This window comes from Juglans microcarpa x Juglans regia, chromosome 5D (genome assembly GCF_004785595.1).
Source record: "Juglans microcarpa x Juglans regia isolate MS1-56 chromosome 5D, Jm3101_v1.0, whole genome shotgun sequence".
NCBI lineage: Eukaryota > Viridiplantae > Streptophyta > Magnoliopsida > Fagales > Juglandaceae > Juglans > Juglans microcarpa x Juglans regia.
In genome coordinates this window covers 21391898-21414216 of record NC_054602.1, presented here as the reverse complement: position 1 = coordinate 21414216, position 22319 = coordinate 21391898, and the positions used below count along the sequence as shown (strand labels likewise).

The 22319-nt window shown below is 36.3% G+C and overlaps 1 protein-coding gene across 2 annotated transcripts in view; it reads left to right on the top strand.

Annotated features, from left to right (window-relative positions):
• Window positions 1–22024, top strand: part of LOC121266051 (alpha-L-arabinofuranosidase 1-like) — a 67780-nt gene extending 45756 nt beyond the window's left edge. Inside the window, exons 1-18 of one of the 2 annotated variants that reach the window (XM_041169746.1) lie at window positions 11618–11875; window positions 11973–12184; window positions 12556–12610; window positions 13112–13326; window positions 13627–13748; window positions 13845–13998; window positions 14746–14815; window positions 15892–16037; window positions 16152–16197; window positions 16303–16355; window positions 16528–16672; window positions 17269–17384; window positions 17525–17596; window positions 17673–17776; window positions 20374–20430; window positions 20544–20745; window positions 21069–21218; window positions 21627–22024. In XM_041169746.1, the coding sequence (XP_041025680.1) occupies window positions 12005–12184; window positions 12556–12610; window positions 13112–13326; window positions 13627–13748; window positions 13845–13998; window positions 14746–14815; window positions 15892–16037; window positions 16152–16197; window positions 16303–16355; window positions 16528–16672; window positions 17269–17384; window positions 17525–17596; window positions 17673–17776; window positions 20374–20430; window positions 20544–20745; window positions 21069–21218; window positions 21627–21776 (2037 nt within the window). In that variant the 5' untranslated portion in view covers window positions 11618–11875; window positions 11973–12004 and the 3' untranslated portion in view covers window positions 21777–22024. Of the gene's footprint in view, window positions 1–11617; window positions 11876–11972; window positions 12185–12555; window positions 12611–13111; window positions 13327–13626; window positions 13749–13844; window positions 13999–14745; window positions 14816–15891; window positions 16038–16151; window positions 16198–16302; window positions 16356–16527; window positions 16673–17268; window positions 17385–17524; window positions 17597–17672; window positions 17777–20373; window positions 20431–20543; window positions 20746–21068; window positions 21219–21626 lie in introns of those variants that run through there. The other variant, XM_041169747.1, reaches the window with a different exon arrangement.
• The last annotated feature ends 295 nt before the right edge of the window (window positions 22025–22319 follow it).

Here is a 22319-nt window from a genome sequence, read left to right as displayed (position 1 = left end):
AAATATCATTAATAACAGCGATTTTTCTAATCGACGGAACATTAATACTGCTACAGTTAAAAAATATTTTTTACGGCGACTCTAAAGATGAAAAAGTCGCCGCAAATAGTGAAGTCTAAATTTTATTCCTCCATTTCCCAACTTCGCACTGGAGATTGAGCTGTGAATTGAAAATCGCCGGAAATAACATATATTTGTAGCAATTTCTTTTGCCACGATTTTAAAATCGCCAGAAAATGCCTGATTTCTTGTAGTGTCTTTTAGAGCATCATAAAATACATAGTTACATTCGATGGTATTAATAAGGAAGTAACAAACGATGGCTTGGAGCTTTTGCGGACATGCAATGCAAAAACGAATTCTCTTACCATGCAGGCACGTCAAGTGTGCTGTGTAGTTTAAAGAAACCGCCAGCTGAGTAGTTTTTTTTTTCTTTTTTTCCTTCATATTTTTTTTTAACAGTAAAATACTCCACAGCTTATGTGAGAGTCCTCCCCGTACCCATTATTATTAAACAATCTCTCACTTATGGCAGAGGAATACCATGTAATAAGAAAACCCAAACCACTCGAACTTACAAAGAAAACCTCCAAAAAACAAAGCCAAAAACCGAAACCAAAAAAAAAAAAAAAAAAAAAAAAAAAAGAAAGACCAACCAAAACACAAAAAAACCCCTCTCAACATCTAAGTTTGCAACCATGAACGCCCTCGCAATGTAGGCATGCCCATTTTATCTAATCTAACTATACCCCGTAGTAACCTAGGCAACACATCATTCATACCATAATAACCCACCTGGCCTACTTCACCTCTTCTCACAAAGAAATTCGCTGCTTGATTACCTTCTCTAAGTGATGCACTACTTGATAGGATAACCCTTCAAAATCATGAAGTAACTCATCCCAATAATCCCATAAATACCATAACGTACAGCGACGAGCACTAAGCCAGTCCACTACCACATTTGAATCACATTCTAAGATAATATGAGAACCACCCAATTGTTTGCACATCTTCACGCCAAATAAAAGAGCACTCAACTCAACCTCTGTGTTTGTACCATCCCCAAAATATTCGGAAAAAGCACCAATAAGCACTCCGCAATTATCTCGCACCACTCCACCACCACCACATGTACCCAGATTACCCCTAGAACTACCATCCACGTTCAATTTCTACCACCTAGCAGATGGTTTTTGCCAAGCTACAAGCTGAACATGCTGACCAGCTCGACGCCAAACTGGGATGTCCAATTCACGTAACCATAACTCATCGATTGGGTCAAACTCGCTATTGTCATTCACCATAGCTCCCAGCCAAGCACGAATAATTCTCCAAACGCCCACTACATTTTCATGAATCCCTTCCATCCTTGCTCCACATCGTCTTCTCCATAGGCACCAAGTTAAGATGCTTGGGAGCAACCCAATAATTATTCCTTTATGTGTAGACTTCTTTGCACATGAAAACCATACTGCCACTCGACTCAACCATGTCCTTGTTTGCATACACCGAACCCCCATAGCTAAAGTAGCCATTCTTCACTCCTGTTGTGCGAATTCACCAATGGATAGTGCAAGATCCAAAGTTTCCACTTGTGGCATCTCGCAACAGTCACATTTCGAGGCTAGATAAACCCCACGGCTATGAACTCGCTCGTCAACTGAAAGGCACCTAAACCTCTCCCTCCACATGCATACCGAGAACTTCCCAGGTAAACTTTTGTTCCACATCCAATCCATCCAAGGGTATTGCTCTCCTTTCACCCGTATAAGCTCCCATGCACTAGCTGAGGAAAACTGACCATTTCGATTTGGCCTTCAGATTAGCACATCCTCTCCTGTTCTATGAGCACATACTTTCCTCAAAACCTCATTAGCCAATTCTTCCCCCACCAATTGAGAAAGTACCTCAAGATCCCATTGATTATCAAGCCAGACATCACTAATCTTCAAAAGAGGTTGATCCATAGAAGAAACCAACGGCCTCTCCCTGACCCATCTATCAAACCAAAATGATGACTGACCCTCATTCACCTTCACTTTTGAAAACTCACAAACCTCTGGCAAAATAGAGACAATTGATCTCCATAACCGAGAACTTGCATGCGTAGAGACCACCAGAGATAAATGCCTACCCTTTCCATATTTTTGCAGCATAAACCGAGCCCACAAAGAATTAGTTGACAAAAGGGACCATGCCAGTTTCATATGCATGGCCCTCTGCACTTCCGAAAAAATCCTCAATCCCAAACCCCCTTCACTAGTTGGCTTGTTGATCCGATCCCAAGCACACCATTTCATCTTAGCCTTGCCTCCATGTTCACCCCAAAAAAATGTCGATAGAATATTATTTAGCTTGGCAATCACCACCTTCGAAACATCCATAACAACTAAAAGATGGGAAGCCATGCTCGCTAGAACATGCTTTAACAGAACCAGTCTTCCCCTTGTGATAATAACCAAGCCTTCTATCCAGCAGCTTTTGCTCTTACTTTAGTCACCAACGAATCCAAATAACTAGCCTTCAACCTCCCATTCATCAACGGGGCCCCCAAGTAAGTCATAGGGAAATGACCCTCCCGAAAGCCAGTATTCGTTAATAAACGACACCTCCTTGCCCTACTAACATATGGCGCAATAAAAAGTGCAGACCTAGCATTACTAATCCGCTGCCTAGATCATTTCTCATACAAAGGTAATGCCTTCATCAATCCCTGCATCAAGCACTTCGTCCCATTTAAAAAAAACTAATACGTCATCCGCGCACAGTAAATGTGAAACCAACGGAGACCCCCTTGGATGGAATAATTTTCCAATACCTCCACCCTCAAATTTCTGTCGTAGCAGACGAGATAAAACCTCCTGCATCAAAATAAATAGGTAAGGCGATAGAGGATCACCCTGTAGAAGCCCTCTATTGGATTTAAAAAATCCTTTATAGGAACTATTCATCACGACTGAATACCAAGGGGAGATAACATATGCACAAATTAGCTTGCAAAAATTTTGAGAAAAACCCAGACCCTCAAGCACTTGGATAAAAAATCCCAGTGTACTCGATCATATGCTTTGGCCATGTCAATCTTGACCATAACATTCCCTCCCCGGGTCTTCTTCTTCAAGCCATGCACCATCTCTCGAGCAAGAGATATATTTTCAAATATACTGCGCCCTGGAATGAAAGCCCCTTGTTCGGGAGAAATCAGCCTCGGCAAAATACACGTCAACCTTGAAACGATGATCTTTGAAAATATCTTATATGCCACTGAACAAAGACTGATAGGACAGAATTTTTCAAAGCTTTTCAGATCCGCCACCTTCGGAATCAAAACAATGTAAGATGAGGCATAAAATAATGGCAAATCAGTACCATTAAAAAAATCCCTCGCCGCTTCCAGTACATCATCTTTAACTTAGGCCAACAGGAGATGTAAAAGGAGGATCCAAACTCATCCGGACCCAGACTACTTTGTTGCAGAATGGAGAAAACCGCAACATGCACTTCCTCCTCCGTAGGCGAGCTACACAGCTCCTCATTTTCAATCAATGACACTTCTGGATACATTAAGCCATGCAAGTCTGCCCTCTCCGTTTCCGTATCCTTTGATAGAAACTCCCGAAAAAACTCCTCGGCTCCCGCATGTACTGCTTCAGGTGAGCTCAGCATTGTCCCATTCTCAAGTACCATCTGCGAAATGAATGAACTTCTTCGTCTTTGGCTAACCACCGCATGGAAAAATTTTGAGTTCTTATCCCCCTCCTTCAACCACTACTTCTTCGCTATTTGAGCCAGTTGGGCTTCTTCTCTATTTTCCCACACCTCTAGCTCCAGCTTAGATATAAGATACTCAAACTCAATATCCTCCTAGTAATTCGACTGAAGTTGGGATTCCAAGCATTCCAGCCTTCATTCCAAATGTTTTATATTCTGATCAACCTACCCAAACACAGATAAATTCCATGCTCGAAGTGCAATTTTGGTACGTTTTAATTTAGCAGCCAGCTTCACCAAGCCTGACCCATATACAGGCCTCTCCCACACATCCTTCACACAACTTTGAAATGTATCATGCAAGCACCACATGCTTTGGAATTTAAAAGGAGATGGCCCATACCTGGGAGAGAAAGGAGATAACTTCACCACCAAAGGACTATGATCCGAGGACTTACAATTAAGATATTCCAGATTTGCTGACAGAAAAGACTCTGAGAAAAGCAAATTAGTGAGAGCCCTGTCTAACCGTGCCCATTGTCAAGCATATCCTTCCTCGCCGTTACACCAAGAGAGTGCATTTCCATGGTGAGTCAATTCAAGGAAACCACACGCATCAATGCATGTGTTAAACTCTTCCATGGCCTGACTTGAACGCGGACGCCCCCTAACCCATTCCATGTCCTCTCTGATGATATTAAAATCACCAAGAACTAACCAAGGATGTGCGCCCACACCAAACTCCACCAGATCTTGCCATAACTCACATCTTGCAGTTAAAACACATTTGGCATAAACAAAGGTTACCATAGTCCGTTTATTCTCCAGATTAAACCACCCCGTCACCATCTGGCTTGACACTCCAACAACTTCAAAGTCATACGGATGCTTCCATAGAACCAAAAATTTCCCCCCCACATCCTCATTACAATAAAACTCATCAAAACCCAAACCATCAGCAAGTTGTAACAGCTTATCTTGCCTTCAAAACGGTTCGAAAAGTGCTACAATGGTTCCATTATACTTTCGAATCATTTGCCTCAACTCACTCCTAGACTGACCCAACCCTCTAATGTTCCATGCAATGATGGACTCAATCATAAATTCAATTTCGCAGTGCGAGTGGACACTCGCTTGGACTGACGCACCAGCAAAGCCTTCAACTTCGAACTACTAGTATTTCCATGAATACTATCAGACTCATACCCCTTATGAATAGCCAAATTTATGCCCTGCTTCTCCTCCTCAACATTCGAAAGAGAACAATTGGCTGGCTCAACTAAAGTTTCCACTTGCACCATGGCATTACATTCCATTTCAAGCACCTCTGTCACCACAATTACATTGCCACCACCCACCCCAGGCGACTGATGCACAACCGCAGATAATCCGGCTCAGGGCCCACACAGTCACCATCTTGAACTAGGGCTAGCCCTTGCTCCTCAGGGCTTCCTATTTGGATTGAAGGTAACTCTTCCAACAGTCGCGCACAATCGAACTCCTTAACAATAGGCTGGGTTTGCACATCATTTTGTACCACGTCCACAGGCTCACCCTCACAATCCAGAAGCACTTCCTCAATCTGCACCATCCCCACCAACTCTACCTCCCGACTAGTTTGTTCTTCACCCATCATATCCTGTGAGACACCCACACAAATATTTTCCTCCAAAGCCACCTGAACATCCTACTTCGTCCTCCCGCTAGGTTCGACCTCATTTTTCTCCAAAGCCACCCCATTTTCCACTTGAACATCCTGCTTCATCCTTCCGCTAGGTTTGGCCTCATCCCCAATAATGATGCCCTACTTTTGTTTCCCTTGCCAAATTTTCTTAACTCCACCATTCACTTCTTCCCTAACTTTCTTCGAACCACCTACACCAGCCCTACAAACCACTAATGTATGGCCTTGTCTGCAACATTTCAAACAATAAAAACCCTTCTGTTCATACCTTGCCTCCTGCCGCAACTTCCTGTTGCCCACCATAATTGGAAAGCCCTGAACAGGATCCTCCATTAGATCAACCTCCACACACAACCGAGCGGCAGAGGCCCGAGTTCTATTCAGGGTCACATTGTCCGTTCCCAGGAATTTTCCAAAACGCATTGCAAAGATCTGAAGGCAGTCCGTTCTATATAGATGTAACGACAAGCCTAGTAGAAAAATCCACTGTAGGGCCAACGTGGATTCTTTACCTAAATCAAACTCCTTTGTCCATTGAAAAAGATGAAATATACAGCCCGCCAACAATCTACCTTCGCGAGCCCAACCATGGATAAAGTCACGTTCTGACTGCATCTTAACCAGGACATGGTGATCGTCCATTACACTAACTGTTGGAACGTCCAGCAATCCCCAGGACTATATGATACCTCGCCGAATATCATCAATGGTTGGTCTTGCACGAAAAAATTTCAAAACAAGCACAAAACAGAAATCTTCAGCCGCCTTCGACATCTCTGAGTCCGAGAAGATGAACCCAGGCTCACCATCCACATCAACGAGATAACGCATTTGCATCTTGAAAGATTGTGGCATTGCCGATTTAGAGACAATCTGAGCAAAAGACAGGGATCCACCATCCCCTATAGTAGTCCCCCACCAAGGACGGGGGGCATGGGGCGCCGTCATGGGCCAACCCTAGTCCAAGAATCATAAACAGAACCAAGATTGAGCTTTCCATAAAAACTTGAGCAAACATAGTTTCTACCTCCAATTACAAACTATGTGTGAGAGTCCTCGTTTTCCTTCATATGATTGCAATCATATTCAGGAAATAAACACCCCTGGAGTTCCAATCTATCCCTCCTGATCAACACATCCAAGCACCCCTCTCGTCTAGGGAGTAACTGCAAACATCATCTATCTCTGTCATTATCACCCCTCCATTTCTAAATTACATTATAGTTACTTCAACTTTCTCTATGGGTAAGCAACATTATTGCATCTTCGGTCTTCTTTCTATTATTCTTCTTCCATTATTGAGGGCTATTTTGCATGATTAATGGGTTATACACTTTACAGTTTACCCACACCATTTTATAGCATTTATTTTGTTCGAGTACAACGTTTTTTTTTTTAAAAAAAATTGTAGAAGAGTATATCTTGTAGTGCAAATGCATGCATATGGATGCATATGGACCACCTAGGTGGCCTGCTTTTGGAGGCAAATTTGAAGGCTACGATATGAATGTATCATCTATCCTGTTTAATGCATTTTTTTTAAAAATTTTGTGAAGTGTAATTTCCGCTATTTTACTCGCCGAATTTTTTTTTAAACTGTAACACAATTTTCGGCGATGTAAACTTGTAGGAAATAGTTATTTGCTGCAATCTATATTGTCAAAAATACTTATTTCTAGCAATGCATATCGTCGCAAAAAGTTATTTCCAGCGAAAATACCGTCACAAAAAATAGTCGCAGCAACCCTTAACCATGGTTTAACAGACTTTTGCGACGAATTATTAGCTTTTTTCGGAGAAAAATAATTCCCGAAAATAATGTTTTGCAACAATGCTATCAGCAACCGAAGGGATTTTTTGTAGCGCTTGTATTCATTATTTGCAATGATTTTATTTCGTCGGAATATATTTATTTGCAATGGTTATTGTAAATCGCTAATAAAAAGATATGGCAACTGAATTTTGGCAACGAATGTGCAGCGATTATAAATTCACTGAAAACAACTTTTTGCAGCATTTTTTGAGCTTTTAGCAGCGAATTTGTAGTGCTAGAAAAGCCTGAATTCCTTGTAGTGGATTATTTGTAAAAGTTTAATGTTAGATATAATGTGCAAGTTTTTTACATTTTTTTAGAAAAATGAGATCCACTATTAAAAAGTAGATCTTTTTCATGTAGATCTCATATTTATTTACCTTTTCAAAAATGAATGTGCAAAATTTGCATAATCTAAAATTATACAAATTATTTATCTTAAGAAAAATGATGGTCATTTGCATAGCTAATCACTCGTGAGGACTTCAATAAACCTTAGAATTTTAATCATGGGAGAAGGATTAACCTTAGAGAAATGTTGGGGGTGACGTATCCACTTTCATCCACTCACTATTTTATTAATCTTTTGTACCAACTTTGAGTGAGTGAGTGAGGTGATCTATGAAATGCTTTGCCCTTTCTACAATGCTCCTTGTTCCTTGGATATCAATCTTGGAAGTTGGAAGTAGCCCCAAATTGGCTTTTCTTTAATGCTCTTTAGTGGCAACATTCTTTACTAAATCGAAATTTTTTAACCAATGAAATCAACCCAAAAACAGAAATCATGGGAGAAGGATTTGGATCTCCTAGAATTCTTAGAGTGAAAGAGAAAAAGATTCATGAAGTTTTTTCCCACAACAGTAATGGTTGCCCAAATGAATTACTTGATCAAAATTAAATGTTCAATAAGTGCTATGAAAGCTATTTATGTATCTATCTTTCTTAGTCTTGATCTTAGAATTTGGTCAAAAACTCTAGAGGATCACTATCCATGGGATTATGCTTCCGTGGTCATATTTTGCGCACATTTTAATTTATTGTTCCTCTATTTGTTAATTGTCACTATTTTAAACTCCTAGAGGTTGACTCAAGTGGTAAAGGTCTTGGTTTTGGTGGTATATTTCCTCTAAGTCTACGATTCAAGTCCTTTTGGGTGTAAACAATTGCTCGGGGTCATCGGACTTGGGAAACTTTCCCTTGAATTACCCAAGTTACACTTGTTGAAAACTTCTTGTTGAAGGTCTGTGCACCTTTGAGATTAGTCTGGACTCTGTTTTTGGACACCCGGTGCCAATAAAAAAAAAATGTCACTATTTTGGTTGTTATGAGGTGCTTTTTGAGCTCCCCACCCTCTTTTTTATGTTCTTGTTTGATGTTCTATATATTTATTTGCTTAAAAAATATATCTCATTTTTGTAAACAATCTTAACACTTGTGAAAAGTTGAAGCAACTATTGCCATATATGTAAGTCTTGTTGAGAGTATTATTAATCATCACTTAGCACCAACTCTTGTTAGCTCATTATAAATTTCTTCAAATGGTTGCCCTAACTGTGATAAAATATGTCATGGTAGTAATTTTGGCCTACTCAACCTCAACTGGCCTAAGCTATTATACAATTCACTGTATTCGTTTGTTTACTCTCCATGTTTATTTTTTCCTTTTAATGCAAGATGGGAATGCCAACTCATCTACTGGCCAAGGAAGCACTACAAGGAACTACAGAGCTTATTGCTATAGATTACGTTCTACCTTTTATTCAGGAGTAATATTATTCATCATCCTAACTTCCATCATCTTTTTATCATCCTATGATGTGACATTAGGTGATTGAAAATTATTTATTACATTTCACTTGTAAACCTATCATCTAATACCGCATCATAGAATGATGGGAGGATGATGAGAGTTGTGATGATGAATAGATTTTTTCTTTATTCAGTTTACTGTAATAGATGAATACCAATTTCATTAATGAAATTTCTATTTTATTACAAAAATTTTTATGCATATTGAAAAAAGAGACATGCTACGACTACAAAGAGTTTTTACTTGTAGGGTGCACCTGTGGTCACCAAATTCAAGATTTTATTTTATTTTTTTTACGTTGTTTTAGTTGTTAAAGTATTTTACTAGTACCACCTTACTCTTAGGGTTATTTGAAACTCGTTGCTTGTGAAATTCTTGTTCAGAAACTCTAGCTGTATTATCATAGTTTTGAATAAAGACAGAGTCTTAGGATTTCCATCTATCCTAGTTAATGGAAAACACATGATGAGATGGATGCCCCCCAAATGAAAGAATGTGAATAAACAAAGTATAGGATGTTTTGTCTTGGAGTGAACGCAACGCATCATAAAACAATTAATGTTCTTCTAAATATGCTTTACTAATGAGTGTGAAACATTCAAGATTCATGAGTATGAAACATTCAAGAGTGAATGATTACTATTTCCCCATATTTTTAATTCAAAAAGTAATAATCAAGGGGCCGTTTTGCAATTGAAAAAAGCTTTATAAAAAACTAATTCTTTTTTTTTTTTTATAAGAACATATTATTAATTAAAAAAAAATTACAGACAATTATTAAGCCAAATTACTTAGGAGATAAAGTCTAGAATATCATCACATCACATCACATCTCAATAGACTCAACAGACCAAGCATGTCGGGCGAGTCCATGAGCAGCCTCATTTCCAAACCTACTAACATGTTGAATGTGATATTCCTAAAAAACAACCAATAATTTCTTTGTTTTTTGAAATAAGATCCTCAATATTGAAGAAGAATATGTTGTAGCTTGTAGCTAATTCTATTTTACTTGTATTTTATTAGGATGAGGTGAGATTGTTCATCAACCATTTATTTGATATCTTAAATTTGATAATAATAAATATTACAGAGTATCTTACTTATTAAAACTGGCAGCAATTGGAACCCTTTAATTATATTAGCAAATTTAGAAAATTCTTACTCTAGATATGGTTTGACTCTTAAAATTATGTCATATCTTATATAGTACCGTTGATCTTAATCATGGGCCTAATTACTGAACATTTAATTTTTATTTTTTTTTTGAAGTGTTAAAATGTCATTTTTGGTAGCAAGAGTGCAAAAACCACTCTTGAATTTTGAAAATTATGAAAAACTAATTTTTCGAAAAGATTACAAAGAGGCAATACTATTATCTTATTGATTTGTAATTTTAGGTGTCTGAGAATATAAATAATTTCATCTCATCTCATTTTTTTTTCTAAACATCACTCAAATATAAATACTTTTCAATTTCAAATTTTTAACTTATTTATCTAATAATTTCTTAATTTTTACCACTTTTTCAAACTTCTAAATATAGCATAAAAAATAATTCAATTTTTTTAACTCTCAAAATAAAAATAATATTAAAAAAATTATATTCTAACAATATTTTTATTTTATATTATTTTTATTAAACTTTTCTTCTCTCATTTTCCAAAATCTAATAAAGTATCTTAACTCAAACAATTTTATTACCATTCACAAAATTCTCAATTAATTCTCCAAGCATCCCTTTAATAATCTTTAAATTATTTATTAGGTTTCCTTTGGCTTGGAGTATGGACATGTAGTAATTTTATTCTATGCTCGGATGCAATTCAATTAAAATTGGTGCTTACGTAAACGAGTTGATATATTGTGACAGCAAGGGCACATAGTCATCCGTTCTTTAAAAATATCTTCTAATAATGTTCTATCTTTCTACCTGTAGATATGGAAAATACGCCATCCACACTGTTTATAAAATAAGATTTGAGTCGTAAAATTTAAATTTTTCATATTTTACTTTTAAATCAAATAATTCCCATTCTAAAATAGATTTTTTTACAATTTTATTTTGAAAACGTGAATCTAATCACATTCCAAGTAATTTTAGATTTCTAATTAGAGTAGTGTTACATATGTTTATAATTTTTATTTATACTTTTAATTACAAGACTCATTCTGTCAGTTTTATTTTTAAATTCAAATTTTGAATTTCAAATTTCATAGTCTCTATTATATCAATAACTAAAATGTGAAGAAATAAGTTTTTTGTAATTTTTTTTTAAATACAAATAGCATTTTTCTTCTAATTAATTACAAGATCATGTTTCGTTTGTTTTTGTAGATGAGATGAGATAAGTTGAGATTAAAGTTAAAAAGTTAAATAAAATAGTATTAGAATATATTTTTTAATATTATTTTTATTTTGAGATTTGAAAAAATTAAATTATTTATTTTATTTTTTATTAAAAATTAAAAAAATTATAATAATTAAATGAGATGAGATGTTTAGTAAAAATAAATGAGACGAAACAAACACCACGTCAATGGAGCGGACATACAAGAATGGCAGAATCGGAAGATAGAATCGCGGGGGGGGGGGGGGGGGGGGGGGGGGGGGGGGGGGGTCCACAAACAAACGAGGAAGTCGCTGTAGCTTGAAATCCGCTGCCTGAAAAATAGCTACTTACGTGAAAGCAAGGCAAAGACTCTCTCTTAACCCAACTATAAAAGCTCTTCTTGTAATAAACTCCGGCAGAGACAAAAAACAGTGAAGCTCCTACTTCCAACAACACTGTTGTCACTCCTCGCTCTTAGACTTTCTCAGCTGTTAAATTTCGCTTTCAACTAAATTTGTGAGGTATCAGTCCAGTGTAATTGCGTATCAATCTATTTCCTTTTTCTCTTGAATTCATCAGAATATAACTGAATAATTAAACTCCTTTCCTCTTCATAAGGTTGTGAATTGAGCTGATGTGTTGAGGACAAGATGGGTTCTTGCAAGGTTCCTTACAGTGTTCTTCTGCTTTGCTTTTTCATTGGGAGTTTTTTTGTGCCTCAATGTCTTTCTATTGGAGATGACGCCAACCAAACAGCATTTCTTCTTGTAAATGCTTCGGAAGCATTGGGACGGCCAATACCCGAAACACTTTTTGGAATATTTTTTGAGGTTAGTTGTCGACCTGGAATTATGAACATCCTCTTCAACGCTGTTTGAGTTTCTTGTATGTTGTTGTCTCTATTGCTTGTTTTTTGCTTTTGTTTTTTAAATCTTTTTCGCATTTTTTTATATTGAATTCCTGCTTGTGCTCTAGATGCAGACTATGTTGTAACTTTGTTGTGCTTCGAGTTTTTACACGTGCGATTGTGCACACACCCTATGAAAAAAATGGTACCCACCATGAAAAATTGAATTTTTTCAAATGGGTCCCACTTATGAAATGTCCCTCGTGATGTGTATGATGAATCTTCAATGGTTGTGTGTATAATAACAATTTGTGAGTAGGGTGAATATTCATTCTCTCAAATGCTTTTCTGCAGGAGATTAACCATGCCGGTGCTGGAGGGTTGTGGGCAGAGCTTGTGAGCAACAGAGGTCATTTCTATATACTCTAAACTTCCAATGTACAAAAGAGTTTGCTGAAGAAGAAATCGACTTTTAATTTCTGTTTGATTTCGGGCATTTGTGTGTTCAAACTGAAATACAAGATCACCCTTACAATAGTAAAAGAAGATTTTGACATGCTTCATTATATAGCAAACTGCATCTATTGAAATTCACAGAGAGAGAGAGAGAGAGACCCAGTGGAATCAGTGCTTCAATATGTGCTAGTAATCTCCAGTACTGAGATATTTAAAACATTTATAATTTTGATATTCTTAAGGTTATATTTAGGATCCAACTATCCATGTGGCTGTTGGTTTAGCATTGGTGTCCACAAAAAAAAAAAAAAAAAAAAAAAAAAAAAAATACGCTTGTTGAACTTTCCTGACAAATATTATGACTTTGATATTGTCTTATACAACCAGCTTTTGAATTTCAAGATCTCAACTTTATATTTTAGTGTTAGGGATTCTCATAAAGTTTCTTTTCCAGGTTTTGAAGCTGGGGGACCTAATATCCCCTCAAACATTGACCCTTGGTCTATTATTGGGAATGAGACCTCATCCCTTACACTGTCCACAGACGACTCATCTTGTTTTGAGCGCAATAAGGTTGCACTCCGAATGGAGGTGCTATGTGACACAGAAGGTACCAATATCTGTCCTGCTGGGGGCGTTGGTATTTATAACCCGGGCTTCTGGGGCATGGTAAGTTGACACCTTTTCTACGACAATATCACTAATTTGCATAATGCCTCTCTCTCTCTCTCTCTCTCCACCTTATATTGAACAGTGAAAAAGTTTAATCCCATGTGCGGGGAACGTAATTTTCATTTTTGGGGAAAATCTTGAATGTTAGAACACAGTTTACTGTCCATGTGGGTTTTAGGATTTTTAGGTGTCTAGGCAACAAAATGCTACGTCCTGCATCATCATAATTCTGCTAAGTTATTCTTTCAAATTTCTTATTTGTGACAAACTCACTTTTTGTTTTTTTTTTCCTTTCAGAATATTGAGAAAGGAAAGAAATACAACGTGGTTCTGTATGTTCGTTCATCAGGAGCAATTAATGTATCTGTGTCATTGACGGGCCCAAATGGCTTGGAGACACTGGCAACTCATGACATAACGTGAGCACCATTTGTACATTCTTTCAGTGTTCTGTAAATATTATCTAAACAGACAGTGCTTATGCATCCTTTGAAATACATTTGACTGCCTCTCAGAGCTTCTGCTTCTCAAGTCTCAAATTGGACAAAGATGGAGGTCCTGTTGGAAGCCAACGCCACAAATCCTAATGCAAGACTTCAATTGACTACAACCAGAAAAGGAGTCATTTGGTTTGACCAAGTGTCAGCTATGCCCAATGATACATATAAGGTATCTGTTTCTTTCTGAAGTAATATATGGTCATTACACGAGTTATGCATGCAGTCAAACTGTGGTTTATTTACATATATAAGACAGATTATACATGTACACGTGAAACAATTATGATAGAAGTTTATTAATGAATGAGTTGAATGCCTTCTTGAGGGATAATCAGTGAATTTACTGTCCATCTTATGTGATGGGGTGTCCATGGATTTTGCCTGTGAGCTATCCTTTTCTTCCCTTTATCCATTTCCCATACCATGAAGTGGAGTTTATGCACGTACCCTAGTGTTTATTATGCCTAATGCATGGCATGCATCTTATAATATGTAATCTTGATTCTGAAAATATATACATTAAGAAAAATATTTTTGAATATAAGATGGTTTAAGATGATTCGTTCTTCATTTACGACCCCCTTGCCTCGATAATCAATCATTAATCTGGATATGGGAATTTATGGTGAAGTCATCTAGCATGATCTCGACTTCTTGATTGTCTACTCCTTGCTAAAACAAGAATAATTGGAATAGGGTAGTCTGATAATTTACAAAAATGAAAATCTTACACCAATGAAATTGTTTGCAATATTTCTGTCTTCCCAGAAAGTAACAACAGAGTCTCTTGCAGTCACTGCAAGTGGTAATTATCTGCTGCATTACCCTAATGCTCACCGAGAGTCTCTTGTTATGGCCTAGTACATGCATTCCTTTTAGGTCTTGTTAATCTTCAATAAAATCTGTCTTGGCACAGGGACATGGCTTCCGAAGTGAGCTTGCTGAAATGCTGGCAGATCTCAAACCAAAATTTATCAGATTTCCGGGTGAGCATTGTGAAATCACTACTTTTCCCAAAAGCTTAAGCTGATAGGAAAATGTAGATTTTATTATTTATTTTATATCTTAACACTCATTCTCACCTGTGGGCCAGACTTTCCCTTAATGGGTAGCCTAACACGTGGAATATTTAATTAAATGGAGTATAGTGTAGAGTTAGGGTTCAAACTCAGGACTTCTGCTCTGATATCATATGAAATCACCACTTGTCCCAAAAGCTTAAGCTAACGGGAAGAGGTAGATTTTATTATTTATCTTAACAAGCATAAATTGTATGTGTTGAGAATTCTCAATTCAGATTGTATTAGTTATTCTTAGGATCATTTAGACTGCATCATACAGGCTTCTGAGTGTAATATTTGTGATGCTGAAGCTTATATTTCCATAATACTTGATCTACATCGACCCTTTAGGCAAATGGTCATTCATTGTTTTTGAATCCTTATTTTTATCAACATTTTCTCTTCTTGATCCAAGACTATATAGTATATTACTTAGTAGGAGTGCTTTTGATGGTGTGGAGAATCCATGAGTGAACTCAAGTGACATTTCATGAAGTTTTGTTCGACGGGTCTGAGTTCACCCCTCTTTTTTTTTTTTTTTTTTTGCCTCTTTGAAGTCTTTCTTAAGTTTTATAGATGCTCCCAACTTTAAATCTTAAGCTGTTGTTATTATTTATTTGTTATTCCATGTTCTTCGCCATTTTCACTTTTCTTTATACATTTGATTTCCTTTCCAATATTAATCATAAATTTGTCCAAGAACTTCTGTGAGAAAATGAGCAAGAAACTCATGAGACCTTTTGGATCGGTCATATTCTATCCTTTATATCTTTGTTACCAATGCTACCTCCAACTGCGCCCCATCAAAAAAGAAACAGCAGCTTCAAAATGGTTATAAAGGTGCTGTATATTTTGGCATGTACATTGGGCTTTTTCTGTTTGTTAATTGACTGAGCAAGGCTTGACATAATAGTTTAATTGTTATTACATAAATATTTTTTTATTCCTCAGAAGTTACTACCTAACTAATGATGTTTGCCCTCCAAATTTTGTTGCATCAGGTGGCTGCTTTGTTGAAGGTGAAAGGTTAAAAAATGCATTTCGTTGGAAAGCAACCATTGGACCCTGGGAGGAGAGACCAGGGCACTTTGGTGATGTTTGGATGTACTGGACGGATGATGGACTTGGTTACTTTGAGTTTCTCCAAGTAGGCATTTTCTTTAATTTTGGGGGTGGAGTGTTAGCATTACTAATCACCTGAGAATGTTCCATTATAGGTTTCTTGAGCAGATTTTAATACATTATTTTTTCTTTTCTGCAGCTAACAGAGGACCTAGGTGCATTGCCAGTATGGGTGTTCAATAATGGTACTTCTCCAATGCTTGTGATTCTGACTTTTTTTCTTTCAATCTTCAATCTAACAATTGAATAATATATGTTTTGTTACTGTATATAATCAAACAATTCTACAGGTATTAGTCATAATGATCAAGTTAGTACTTCCAACATCAGGCCTTTTGTGCAAGTATGTGAGTTTGTTGCTTCCTGTTACATTAAGTTGATCAAGTTGATACTCAATCACCCTTTACCATAACAGAGTTTCATAGATCAATTCATGTTCTGTACAACTCAGCCTCACTTTTTGGTGCGAAAAAGTCAATATTTTTTTTCTTTGATGATAAATGACTTGATTACAGGAAGCCCTCGATAGTATTGAGTTTGCTAGAGGTGATTCTAATTCTACATGGGGTTCTATGCGAGCTGCATTGGGACATCCAGAACCTTTTGACTTGAGATATGTTGCTCTTGGGAATGAGGATTGTGGGAAAAAGAATTATCAAGGTTTCCATTTATGTTTTGACGTGATTATTATTATTATTATTATTATTGTTATTATTATTATTTTCTTAGTTATTATTTAACAAATAGAACGGTTTCATTGCAGCTTTCTTTCCCTCCATGATGCTTCATTCCTGTAAAAACATTTTTTTGAATGAAGTTTCTCTTTTGTCATTTAAGCTTCTGTTAGCAACACATCACCTTTAAAATCTCTCATCATTGAATGGAGGTGTTTTCATATTTTACTTGCCTCACTAAAAAGTTTGCCATGGGACCTGAATTCTTGAAATGATAGATGGATGTATTTATTTTTCCTTTGTACTTGTGTGCACCAAAAGCTGAGTGCTTCCAGAAAAACACTTTTAACTATTGTTTCCAAGTGGATTGTGAATTGTACTGCTTGCTTATTTTGACTTACTTCATGTGTGCTATAATTTAGTTGTTGCAATAACCGTTATTCCTACCAAAAAAATTTAGAAACCAAAGGATTCAGAAGAAAAAACAAATTGCCACTGCAATATGGATTCTGAGTGATGCATCTGATTTATGACTTTACTCTTCGTTTTCTTTTCTTTATTCTTTTATTGTTCATTGACCAGGAAATTACCTCAAGTTCTATGATGCCATAAATAAGGCTTATCCAGACATCAAAATCATCACAAATTGTGACAGGTTTTCTCAAAAGTTGGATCATGCAGATTTGTATGATTATCACGTAAAATTCTCATCTTCATTTCTTGTATTGATATGTGAATGGAGCCATTTCAATGATCTTTTATGTCTTATGATATGAATGTCTTTTGTCCTTCGTTGGGCAAGAGGGACAAAATCGTCTTACTCTAGTGTTTTGGTTAGGTTTATAAATCTGCCAAGGACATGTTTTCGATGGCTCATCAGTTCGATCTTGCATCACGTGATGGTCCAAAGGTGGGATGTTGTCCTTGTATTATATAATATATGCATTTTATCAAATGCTTAAAGGGTTTTCATTGATATGCATCAGGCTTTTGTAAGTGAGTATGCTGTAAATGGGAAAACTGCTGGCAATGGAAATATTTTAGCAGCACTGGCCGAGGCTGCATTCCTTATTGGAATTGAACAGAACAGGTTTGATGTAATTTTTGAACTTGCTTACTATGAAATTGTGCTTGCAATGACTTCAATTCAGTCCAAATTTGATGATTCATTTTTCCTCCAAAGCGTTCTTTAGGGGAACCATGCTCAGAAGATGCTGAGTTTTCGCTAGTCTTTTGCCTAATCTAAAGTTAGAATTCTGTTCTAAAAGCCAATTAAACATGTGCGTTATTATTAAAAAAATGTTTATTTTCTCATATGAACATTTATTCCCTGACATGAATTGTATGTAGTTCTGAAGTCATTAAGAACATGATTCAGACGTGTTTAAAGAGACTAGTCCAGTGTCCACTGATATTAAAATTGCAAATGACTTGCAAACTTATAGTCCATAGCTAGTGGTGAAGTTAGGCATTTTGCTGATTAAGCTACAAATAGATTCATCTTGATCATGGAACTGCACCACAGCCGATACAAGTTTTGCAAGCTTATTGTCACCCGAATTTGTTTTTCCCATTCATTAATAGCAAATGGTTCTTAATCTTATTAACTTAATTATACTCAAATATTGAGAATAGGCCACTTTGATATACGATAGAGCGAGATTTTGAATGGAATACCTTGATAGTTTTTGTGGTAAAATGAAAATAAGTGGGAACATTAACTATGATAAGAAATCCATTGTCTTATATGGTGATGTAAATAAGGCAAATTAATGTTGCTAAATTATTTTTCTTTGAGAAATGACATTAATAATGAACTTTTTTGCTTCTCATGATCAGTAAAATTTTGTTTACCTATCAAAACAAAAATAATGAACTTGTTTGCATTTTATATTCTCCTTGAGATCTCCTTCAAAATTTTCCTTATATTTTCCTAATTTCTCTTCTCTATGCATGATCTTTCTTCATTTTCCCCCAAGTTTCCTTTTAACACTTTTCCTCAATAACATTGAACATTTCAAGTTTTTGGTTAAAAAGGGAAATAAAAGCCCATCCTAAAGCCTTAGTAGCAAGAATGACGTCATGTAAGATGGTCTGGTCGTGTGCAACAAAGGCATTTGCTAACAAAAGAGTTATTTGATTTAAACAAAAGGTGCCACCCAAAAGACAATGGATTGGTGTGACAGTGTAGAGGGTGTGATATAATAAATGATAGCTGGAAGTTAATGGGTGATATGGCTTCAAACAAAGGTGTATGGCGGGGACCCCCTCTCCTAATGAAGGCAAACATGGTTGGCTCATTAGGAGAAATGCTTGGTTTACAAAAGAATTCTGCAAAAGTAAACCTACAAATTGATGTGACTTGATTTAGTATGACAGATTGTAAAACTCTTTTTATTGTTAAGTAGATCTTACGTCTTACATTAAGTTACATCAGTTTGTAAAAATGTTTTGTAAGATCCTTTTATAGATCTACAACCTTGCTAGTTATTTGCCTTTCCCATCATTGCTACTACTATAGGTGCGTAAAATTCATGAATTCTCAAATATAGTGGAATCGAAGTAGAATTCTTTGCGGAGCTGTGTCTTTTGCTTTTCTTTCTTTCTTTCATTTTGTTCTTTCTTTTGTTTGCTTTTCCTTTTGTTGAGGAAAGTGGGAATCCATAAGGCTCAACAGCACAACCAGATAGGAGCAATGTTTTGAATACCGTACCGGACAGCGTACCGGTCAAGGCACTGGAACGAAATATTTCGGTACCGGTACCGTTTCGGGATAGTCGATCTATAAATAAATTATATATATATATATATAAAAATTATATTCTAAAATAATAGTCTATATATAAATAAATTATATACAAATACATATATATATAAATTATAAATAGTCTAGTCTGAATTGAGGGTTAAAAAATAAGTTTGTAGTTTGAAAAAACGAAAAAAAAAAAAAAAAACACGGGCCGAAATATAAGCCGGTACAGGCCGAAATTGAGGCCGGTAACGGCCGGTATTTTGGCCGGTACGGAATAGGTATAGTACTTGTACCGGCCGGACGGCCGAAATGAAAAATTTCAGCCGTACCGGCCGGTACGGTACGAAATTTAAAACTTTGGATAGGAGTGTTGGGTGAAGAACCATTATTCTAGAAGACATCCGATGTGGAGCCCACTTCTTGTGAGGGTTCTTGCCATTAGGCCAAAGTGTTTGGCCTTTCCTTTTCTGTGTCTGTTCATGCTTTGCTAACCAAGCTAGTGCTTTGAGCCTGAGCCTTTGTGTAGTTATAAATTCATGCTATGGAGATGCGTGTGATATGTAGAAGCTGCAGAACAATGAAAATATTAGCTTCTAATCAGGTCTCTAGTATAGTGAAAAAGAAAGCAAATTAGTGAAAGTATATTAGAAAGGGAAAAAATACGTAAAATGGAAACCTATGCCCATTTAGTTTGACAAATAAGTACCAAGTAGAGTATATAAACTGCTTTAATTTGCATTAATTTTCCCAAATTGACAATGCTGTGTCTCTCAAACGTCCCTAAATCCTGGAGTTTCCAGATGGGTTTGTGTGCATAAATTAAGGATCTTGATCTTCAATTTCTTTTGCAATTAATTAGCTTCTATACCTGTAAAAGTTTTAACACCAATCAGAAAGAAAAACTGCTAAGGGCTTCCATTTCTTCTTCAATGCAGTGATGTAGTTAGCATGGCAAGCTACGCACCACTTTTTGTGAATGACAATGACAGGCGGTAATTTCTCTCAAAATTTTATCATGAAATAATTTTCCATATATTTTACTTTGAAAGTGAAAATCCCATCTTTATATAATTGTTATACTGAGATTGAAAAACTTTCTATTAAGGTGGAATCCAGATGCAATTGTCTTCAACTCTTCACAGCTATATGGAACACCAAGCTACTGGGTGCAACACTTCTTCAGGGAGTCGAGTTCAGCAACTCTTCTTCATTCAACACTCCAAACAAATACATCCACTTCCCAGCTTATTGCATCTGCAATTATGTGGGAAAACTCGGGTGATAACAAGAGTTACCTAAGAATAAAGGTGTGCTTCCTCACTAATGACCTCACTATTTTTATACTGCAATGCTTCCTAACCCCATTTCTCAGCACCTTCCAATTCAAACCATCTTCACAGATTTTACTTAGTTCAGGTGCATTATCCGGTTACTTGTTTACATGAATATCTTGTCTTATTGCATACATGTGGTTGATAATGGCAGAGACATGATTTTTCTAGCTCTTTAGTTAGTTTGAATTTGATAGCTGCATCTTACGCTTTTGGAATTGAATGGAATTTGGCTTTTCTATCTATGTGGCACTGCTATTAATTTGAGATAATTTTTATCTTTTTTTTTTTTTTTGCAGATTGTGAACTTTGGGAATGACACAGTTAATCTCAAGATAAGTGTGGATGGATTGGAGCCCAACTCCACAATACTGTTATCCGGGTCGACAAAGACCGTACTCACCTCTGGTAATCCAATGGATGAGAATTCCTTCAACGAGCCAAATAAGGTAATTCCGGAATTGCTTTTTCAGTAGATTAGAAAAAATGTCTTCTGAATTGTTCAGGGCTTCTCCGGATATTCAGATATACTTCTAAATGCTATTTTGTAGGCAAGTTTTTAGATTGTCCTTACTTCACATGTTCTTGCCAATGTAATATATATATATATATATATATATATATATATATATAGGATCATATCTCTTGGTCTATACATGGTTTCATGATTCCCACAATCTACTACAAACAAAAAATTGCAGTATGAAATAAAAAGGAGAAGAAAAACTGACAAAGGAGAGAGAATATTTTCTGTTGAATAGTAAAGTTGACAAAGGGGAAATAACATATAGCTCTAAATAAAATATGGGTAAAATATTTCCCCAGTATAAACTTTGTCTTCCATTGTATGTATACAGGTCAAACCGACCCAGAGTCCACTTGACAATGCTGGCAAGGATATGGATGTCATACTTCTTCCATATTCTCTCACTTCATTTGATCTGTTAAAAGGATCAAGCGACCTCAAAACTACAAGAACTGATTATTTCTCTAGATCATCTTTTTAAAGTATTAACTGATGAATATCAAGTACTACTGTACTTTTGAGAAATAAAGATAATAACCCAACAAAAGATGGCAGCATCCTTGCATGTCAACTATTCTGTTGGAATGTCATGTTGTTTTATGTAATATCAAACTCGTTGCTTTTGGCTTCCATGCTTGTAATATGCGTGAATGGTCTTTATTCTTGGAGATCAAATTATATCTTGCAGTTCATGTTTTATGTAATATCAAAATCGTTGCTTTTGGCTTCCATGCTTGTAAGTATATGTGTGAATGGTCTTTATTCTTGGTGATGAAATTATATCTTGCAGTTCATTTGAATACGCCTAGGCACACTGCATTTCCATTCCATTCCATTACACTGATTTATTTTTTATCTTAAGACTTCCCCTCATGTGTGGGCCAGACTCTTCCTTAATGTGTGATTCAACACGTAGAATATTTAATTAAATTAGACAAAGTGTAGAGTTAGGATTCGAATTCAAGACCTCTGCTCTGATTTCATATGAAATCACCACTTGTCTCAAAAGTTTAAGCTGATGGAA